At 32.7% G+C, this 9,356-nt stretch overlaps 1 protein-coding gene across 5 annotated transcripts in view; it reads left to right on the forward strand.

Moving 5' to 3' along the window:
* LOC106466055 (probable cation-transporting ATPase 13A3) overlaps window positions 1-9,356 on the forward strand; it is a 140,081-nt gene that overhangs the window by 64,828 nt on the left and 65,897 nt on the right. For 4 of the 5 annotated variants that reach the window (XM_022394007.1, XM_013926297.2, XM_022394009.1 and 1 more), the window contains 2 exons: window positions 2,006-2,149; window positions 6,746-6,850. In XM_022394007.1, coding sequence (XP_022249715.1) covers window positions 2,006-2,149; window positions 6,746-6,850 — 249 coding nt within the window. The remainder of the gene's footprint in view (window positions 1-2,005; window positions 2,150-6,745; window positions 6,851-9,356) is intronic. The other variant, XM_022394008.1, reaches the window with a different exon arrangement.

A 9,356-nucleotide genomic window follows, 5' to 3' on the forward strand; every position in this document is an offset into this window, starting at 1 on the left:
CCAGGGAACAACGTTTTGTCACATGCTTTCCTTATCATCCTATGATTTGTCAAACGTGAAATACAGCGATTGGAATAACATGGTACTGAAATTGACACCTTCGACTAGGATTGGCTAAAAGTTCTACAACTGAGATTTAACATGCTCAGATGCTGTTTTATAAAGAAAACAGACTAGAAAAGGTTTAGGACCAGTACTGAAGTGGAAGGAAAAATTTTATTTGAATTTTTTTTTAAAAAAATTTATGCTTAGAGGGTGCTTATTTACAGTCTCAAATGTATTTTATTATTTTTTTCATTAAATAATACAATTTTGTATAAATAATTGAATGTTATGCTACTATTTACAAAATAAAATCTGAAATCCAATAAAAGATAAGTTCTCTATAATTTTTTCAATTCACAAATGTGATTTTGCCCTCACAATAAGACAAAATGGCCACGGCAGGTAACGGGTTACGGTCTCATCCAATTACTTATTATTTCTTTTGGTTGCAATGAATATGGATAACTTGGAGAAACTGGGTTATTACTAATTGGCAAATTTAACAATCCATGCTGTTTTTGCCACATCAATCATCTCCCATTCTTCTATGAAGCAAACCAGAAGGCACGGATGACATCAACTATTTTTACAACTTGATTGTTGCTACCATTTTCAGAAGTGGAAAATTCTTCTACTTGTCGATAACTGCTCCACTCGTCCCAAGTACGAAAACTGAGGATTGTAAAACTTGTGTTTCTGCCAGCCAAAACAACCTCCATCCCTCAACCAATGGACCAGGGCATTATTCAAAACCTTATACTAGAAAATACTAGCATACAAGAAGATAGCAAGTCTGATCTCGGGAGAGGATTTCAACATTAATCTCCTGGAAGTGATGCACATCCTCAAAAAGGTATGGGATATGGTGAAGAAAGAAACAATTCAAAATTGCTTTATGCATGACTTTATAATTGCTGGCAATATAAACAATTTGAATGGCTTTTCTCCCTCTGGTTTGGAGGATGACTCTGACACAGAACATTTCTCAATATTAGAGTAATTTATGGCTGCTGCAGCCACTGTTGATGATGATGCATAGCTATGCACTGTCCCAGTGGATGATGAGTCAATCATTGGTTCGGTCACACAAAATAAATACCCTGAAGAAAAAGACAAACGAGAAATCCAGGCAAAATCCATATGACTATGAGTCACCAGTGTTGGAGCATTTAAAATATCTACAGGTAGACAAACCAAGAGATGAAGCCTTTAATTTCTTTGGCCACTTGTTAACTACTGTGAGAAAGAGCAGCTGTCATGAAAAAAAACAAATTTCATTAATCCTTTCCAGACGAGGTGCTCTTTAAGCCTCTTTATGTGCGTGACACAAAGTGTTACTGAGTTACATTCAAAATGAAATTAGCATTATCAAGTATGTTATCATTCAATGTTTATATTATCTAAGTTTTATTCCTTTATTTCTAAAGAAACTTTTGAAACAATAATTAAAACTTCAGTTTTGTTGTCATGTGACTTGCTCCAAGTTAAAAATATCTTAGCTTTTGTTTCTTTTATTTCAGCTCTATTGTGTGTAATGTACCTGTTTTGTGTAAATGATCAAAGAACAAGTATAGAGCTTGTTTACCATTAACTTGCTTCAAATTCTAAGAACAGACTTCGAAAAATGAAGTTGTAAATCTTCTCCCATCCGAGAGAAGCCACACCCAATTTTAAAATTAAAAAGGGCTGTTGCTTGGCAACAAATTAGAATTGAGTGGCATGCTTACAATCAATAGAAAGAGCAGCTTTTATAGAATAGGGCTAACTTGAAAGTGTCACAGACTGCGCATTTGACAAACTTTACATGACCCCAATAGCATTGACATATATTGGTAGCACTGTTTAATATATTTTAGGAAGATATTCTTTAGTTCTTATCTGTTTTTTTTTGTTTTTTTTAATGCATCCAGGCCCTAACTGTCTTCTTAAAAATCTATTCGTAATGTCTTTTTCACTTAAGGAATTTGATGAGCCTGGTTATGAAACAACCCGGTACGATATGCTCATGCCAACAGTTGTGCATCCCCCAGTTCATCAACTAAAACTAGAGCACTCTTCAACATCTCTTCAGCCAAACTCTTGTGTTTGTTCATTATCTGCACAGGTGACAGTTTTTTCTTATTTTTAATCATCTTTCTCCTTATCTAATTAACCTCATCACTGTAATTGCAGTAGTTAATCTTTTAAATCTTGTTGGATAAATGCATGTTTTAATTTTTAAAACTTCTTGTTTTGTTGTAAAATGTTTTTGATGAACTATTTTGTGTTTATTAAATGAATTACTACTGAATCAGATTTTTATTTACCCCTAAAACCATCAAAATTTTAAAAACCAACATTGAAATGCTTTTCTGTTAGCTTTGGTAACACACACACGTTTGAGAATTAACACGTGCTGCTCTACCATTTTGGAAACTATTTCTTGACTTTTTATTAGCTGTTATGGAAGTTTTTTATACACTTGTATATTTTTTAAACACAATTAATACTGCGCTCTATCTTACCTGTACAAAAAAGTTTAATAATTGGTCCACTTTTTTACATACATGCAGATGTTCTTAATGTTGTTAAACTAGAAGATGTTTAAATCCAGTTACAGGTCCATATTTAGAATAATCTTTTAAATTTCTTTGTATATAGCTGGAATCATGTAAAACCTATTTCCATGAATGCTAATTATTGTTGTGCATCCCCCAGTTCACTCTTCAGCCAAACTTTTGTATTTGTTCATTATCTGCACAGTTGACATTGTTTTTTCTTGTTTTTAATCATCTTTCTCCTTATCTCTAGTTAACTTCATCACTGTAATTGCAGTAGTTAATCTTTTAAATCTTGTTGGGTAAATGCATGTTTTAACTTTTAAAGATACAGATACTCTTTATAAACTTGAGTCCAGAGTAGCAGCATTCAAGTTTTCAAGAAAGGTTGCTAAAGAAGAGTATTGTTTGGATTTAAATGATACCCTTTTACCCAATAATATTCAAAAAATGTACCTTAGAACACAACAAACTGAAGAATCAATAGTCAGTAAGTCCACCTCTAACCTTAACTATATGGAAATATCAACTGACCAAGGAAGCTATCAGTTTTTGACCTTATCCATCAGTCCTCTGTACAATCTACCAAGCATTAAATGTCTGAATCTGTTACTTTTTCAACTGGTTCTAGGCATTTTCAGTTGGATTAGTATCAAGACTTTGGACTGACTGTTTTATAATATATATATCACTAACTTTTCCTCCTCTGCCGTATACCTCTTTTTCAACAGGGTAGCATATTTAAGATCTTTATCCTGCTGAAATTCAAGTCCAAGACCATTAAATGTTGTCCTTTGAGTATTACGTGATGAACCAGGTTGTTATGATGGGGTTTCTTCTTCATTTTTCACTCCTGCAGTAGTAAATTTAAATTCTAGGACTATCTGGCTTCTTCCAAATATAATTGTCCACAGTTTTTACTGTGGATCTCAGATGACTTGTGTTTTGAAAGATTTTTCTGTGGATTCTGTTCCTTTTACAAACCTACAGATTGTACACTCATTTTACTTTTTTTTTCTTTTTGATTCCATTTGTTTTCCTGTTGATCTCTTAGTTTTATCATAAACAATTTTAGGACTTTTAGTTATTGTTTATCTGTACTTTTATGGGCTGCTGTTCTGAAACTTCTTTCCATGTTCTTCCAGAAAACTTCTAAACCCAGATTTGTCCACTTTGTTTTCATTTGGACTTGGAGTATCTCAGTCATACATAGGCTGCTGCTTATTAAATAGTGGCTTTTTAAATTGCTTGGTTTAGCTACCTCCCTTTGTTGTTATGCAGACTTTAACAACCTAATGTTGTAATTTTTTATATTTGGGTGTTTTGTCTCAAGCCTGTATAGTTATTCAGATAGTCTCAGAGCAGTACTCTCTTGTGATGTGTTTATGGTCCCCAACAAGTGGAATCTCATATTCAGTCTTGGGAACTTACTAGATAATTTTTTCTATATCTTTTTATGTCATACTTTCATATTTTGTGAAATATCAGTATGGCAAAAATCTGTTGTTTGTCTTCTACGTGCTCAATTTCAGAAGCAGGTTTGACTTTTATTACCGTAGAATATTTTCTGATGACTGTATGTGTAACACAACTAGTATGTTGTTTTTTATACTGATGGTACTTGAGCTTAATCATATCATCTACAGGGTTCACTCAGGGTCCTAGAAATTATGGATAGTCATGGAAAATGGACTCAAAAAATTTTAACACTGGCAATCTTGAAAAATGGATGTTTTTAAGTCATGGTCTTGGAATCGTCCTGAAATTTCAGTTTTAATATTAAACTCTTCTATGAAATAATTAGCTTAACTCAAAAGTTTGGACATCAGTATCAAGTTTATTTATATTGTATTCAGCCATTATAAATTTTGTGCTTTACAAGTACTGATGACTGCTGATGCGGTTTCTGCAGGTGGACATGTTTGATGTAAAATGAAAGTTTAATTCTGCTTGTGGCAGAACGTGAAACACCTGGAAAGTCTTAGAATCCTGTATGAATCCTAAATTTATTTTGATCAGAAAAGGACTTGGCTAGAAATTTCTTACTTTTTGATGTAATGGACTTATAAATCTAACTCTAATCTAAATCTAATCAGAAACAAACCTAAATTTTTTTAAAGACAGTTACCAGTAGGGTTTTTGCTTAAAGCATGGTTCAACAAATATGTACATTGTTTGATATTATAAATGTCATTTATAATTTTTGATATAATTTAAGATGGAATTGATCAGCCATATTGATATGTCTAAAATTGGAAAATGATATTAATATCTTATAATAAGCTAACCAGTTGCTTTGATATTTGAGCTAAGTGTGTTGTAACTTAGATATATTCATTATTCATAGTACTGTATCTCATAAATTTTATAATTTCAACTTCATGCAACAGAAGAAGCAACAACTTGAAAATAACACTTATTTTAGATATTAAAAATATTTTTGAATACATTAGTATAAATCACTTGAGCTTTTTTTATACTTGTATTCTCCATGTGTAGAATGATTAAACCATCAGTAAGAGAATGCACAAGAGAATTGCTGAAGCAAGTCCCAGTGTAGTAACTTATTTTGACTTCAGAATAAGTCTACATTTATACAAAAAAGAATCTGGAAGAATTTATTAACTTCAGAACATGGGACAAGGGTATTGAAAGAATATACATTCCCTTTCTTGTTTTCTGAATTTCATCCGTTTTGAATAATTCATTGAGAGTGTATATCATCATCATAACTTAATACAGTAATACTATGTTTAGCACTCAGGAAGGGTTCCTGAGAACAGAGCTCTTAAATGAATCATTTCTAAATAGGGTAATATTAACATTACATATATGGAAATATGTAATTGAAGGCATTGTTTCTTACCTGTGAATGATGTATAAGTGCTTTATTTAGGTATTGGTAAATTTAACATAAATTACTCACTCGTCATTGTTGGAAAAAATCTAATTTTTTATTAGCCTTCAATCTTGTTTGGTCACAGAGCCATCAAATAGAATATTAGGCCCCTCTTACCACACCCACCAGCCACATTTTCTCTTTCAGGATTTGTCAATACATTGTAGTTCTCTCTTATGTTTACGACTATATTAGTTATAGCTAATAGACAAGCAAGCTCTTCTTCTATCAAATGGCATATTATATTACATTGTTTTCTGTACAGAAATATTTGTATATTGCTTCCTAAGAAAATGTTTTTTTCCCACAGGAATGATATTGTGTGGATGGATGACATTTTAATGGTTCATATTGCGTTGCTAGAAATGCCAGAAAAATTGTGATAGTTACAGGACATTGTCTGCTTTTTGCATGTAATTATTCTATGTTCTTTGTTGCATTATTTTATTAAATAAAAATTATTTAGTGCACTACTACCATTAGTATGAAAAAGTAGTGTACAGAGAGTTATAGATTTTCATAATTTTATTTTCTCTCTTGTGAAAAAAATAATCTCTCAAGGAGATGCGCTCTATAATAAATCAGCTTAAAGCGGGTTGGTGCTGAGCGGGTTCTTACTGTACTGTCATGTGAAATTTTTTTATTCGTGTGTGAATCGATAAGTCATCAAGTTGTAGTCCTGATATTTGTATAACATGAACACATTAGCTAATATTAGATTATAAAAGCAAACTACACCATGACCATCTGAGAATTGTAGCATTGAACAATGACAGCTCTCAAGCCAGCAAAGCTGAAGATGACAGAATTTAATGTGGTTTCAGGTGTGATGATGATGAGGTTTGCCAAGTAATGGAGCTTATCATTGATACAGGTGTGAAAATGACTGATAATGATGTTTTATTTACCTGTGGCTTCAGGTGTGGAAGATCGCTGATTATGATTGACTCTGCCAACTAATGGAGTTTAGATGTGGCTTAGTGCAGTAGTAAGACTTTGTGCCATTCGACTTCTTGGCTAAATTTTTAGGTTTTCTTCACCTTTCTTTGTGTATGTGTGTTAACATAGAAAAGTTCTACAAATTGCTATAATTTATTTGCCTATTATTTTGCGTAGTGAACTGTTTATAATTTCTTTCAGTTTGGTTTTTAAGATGTATATTACACTAGATATCACATAAGAATCAATTTGTAATATTGTATTTTATAGTTGACCATATTGCAATGTTTCTGGATATCTTTATAAAAGTTATGTTGTGATATAGCTTTTTACAGAACCAGGGAAAGATACTAGTCGATATGATACTCTGACTCCGATTATGGTTAAACCAGTGCAACATGAAATGTATGATTCCGCAGTTGAAACCAAGGTAAGGTTAATTTTTTAATGTAACAGATTGAAGCTTTACAACTGCCCTCGTAGTTCTCATACAATACAGTAAAATACAGATATTTTAACTGTAGAAACTATATTTAATTAATATATCTATCCATCAGCATGGTCTTAGGGTCAGTTACACCAGTGGTGTGCATGCTTTTTTTTAATACTGCCCCCCCCCCTCCCTCTAAACATGCATTTTGTTGCACATCTTAGAAAAAATAAAACAAGTCTTAAAATTGTTTGTGGCATTAGGTAAACACTTTCAGCTTACTTGCTAATTTATTGTGAAAATAGCCTTGAGTTTTGGATAAGGTGAGGTGTATTCTTGGGTGAATTGTTGACATAGCAACTCTTAGATTTCCCTCTACTTGCAGTTGAGATCACTGTTTTCTTTTGCTTGCTGTTAAAGCAGAAAACAGTGCCTCATACAAGCAAGAAAGGCAAAAGCACATCCATTGCTTTTCTTGATAGGTCAAGATATTCTTTGCATACTAGCATCCAGAAGTTCCCAAGAGGTTTTGACTTGAGTTCTGCTACAAGAGTTTTATCCCTGGATAATTCTACAAGCTTTTCTTTAGCTACCATTGGCATATGAGAAGTTATATTACCATTAAATGTATTCTGGATCCAGTCATTATCCAGTGATTCTTGGAATTTATTTGTAAATTGACACTGAAGTTTTTTGAGATGAGTAGAAACAACATCATGAATAAGACTAAGTTAACTAATTTTCTTCCAATCACTGAGGCAAAGAAACGTTTTGCAATTTACATTCTCAAACTGGTCTTTTCATATCATAATGTTTTGTGAAATACAGACACTTTGTCACTCAGCTGCAAAATACTTAGAAAGTCTAAAAAGCTATTTAGACTTTCCAGTGACAAGCTTTTGAGTTTATTGAAAATACCAGCCAGGTTGCACAGTCCTAGAATCCACTTTTCATCCTGAAAATGCACTGCTAGTTGGGTTGCAGTCTATCAAAGGATACAAATTTCATCTTTCACTTGAACAATGCAACTGAAAACCTTCTTGCAAAACAACTAGTGTACCTCTGTATACAGCAAGAGCTTATCATACATGGATCTCATTTCTACACAGATTGGTAAACAGCCTGCTGTTCAAATCTTTCAGTATTGCAAAGTTCACAACACTCACGGTATCTTGTAGCACTTTGTTTTCTTCGAGCTGCAATTTCTTAGAAGCTAAGTGTGTGTGAATGTTTCATCTGGAGCAAGAGTATTTATTTCGGCTCTGAAACCTTTCCTGTTCTCCATAAATAGAGCTGCTCCTTCAGTGAATACCCCAACACAATTAATCAAAGTTTGTGGTGAAACTCATCAACAAGAGAGAGAAAAAAGATGGCTTTTCCTGTAGCTTGCCCTTCCAGTGTTTGGTGAAACAAACTCTTCACACACTTACTCTTTATAAGAGTAATGTTATAATACCAGAAGCTGAGCTAAATTTGGAACATCTGTGATTTCATACAACTGTATGGCCAATTTCAGACCAAACGTATCAATTGATACGTTTTTAATTGGATTTTTATGTTAGCAGAAATTACATCTACAAACCTCTCAACAGTGTCATCTAATAAAGAGATACACATGAGAGCCATGACTAAAGGCTACATTCTTCACACACTTCTTCTTTATAACAGTAATGTTATAATACCAGAAGCTGAGCTAAATTTGCAACATCTGTGATTTCTTCAAACTGTATGGCAAATCTAAGAATGTTCTTAATATGTTTTTTAATTGGATTTTTACTTTAGCAGAAATTACATCTATAAACTTAACAGTGTCATGTAACAAAGAGATACACTTGAGGGCCATAACTAAAGGCTACATTATCATATCATTTCTTTATAAGCATTATAATATGATAATTAGGGCTTGTAGTTTACCACATCTGATGCATCTCTGCACCCTGGTTAAGAGAGTAGAATTATTGCATGGATTTTTGAATGCTTTTAATAAAATACATTTTTAAACATTGCACTTCTGACCTGTAAACATCAGTAACAGCTACTTTATGCTGAATTAATCAAATCTTTTCTTTAACTAGTAGAAAAAATAAATGCATAAATATAAAACAATAAATACAATGAAGGTAAATTGGGGAGAATGAAATACTAATTAAACAGGTTCAGAAATGACCGATCAACATCACCTGTCAACTTGGCTCCACTTATAAAATAAGTTAAAACAACTGGTGGTTTGAAGGGCAACTACTTTGTTCCATAATTTAGAGATTTCATTTTATTGCCAATAAACAGTGAGGTGCAGTGTTTAGGTAGAGCCACTATTCAAAAAATAGTGTGTGTGTCTCTCTCTCTCTCTCTCTGTATATATATATACACCTGGAAAAAAGTTAAGCACTCCCAAATATTTTTCAGGATTGCTTATTGAAAATAAGGTTTAATTTTCATGATGTTGAGCAATGTTCATAATTTCAAACATAATTAAAAGGATGTGAGCATTCAGGTGTGACATTTA

Source organism: Limulus polyphemus, unplaced genomic scaffold (assembly GCF_000517525.1).
Source record: "Limulus polyphemus unplaced genomic scaffold, Limulus_polyphemus-2.1.2 Scaffold2136, whole genome shotgun sequence".
NCBI lineage: Eukaryota > Metazoa > Arthropoda > Merostomata > Xiphosura > Limulidae > Limulus > Limulus polyphemus.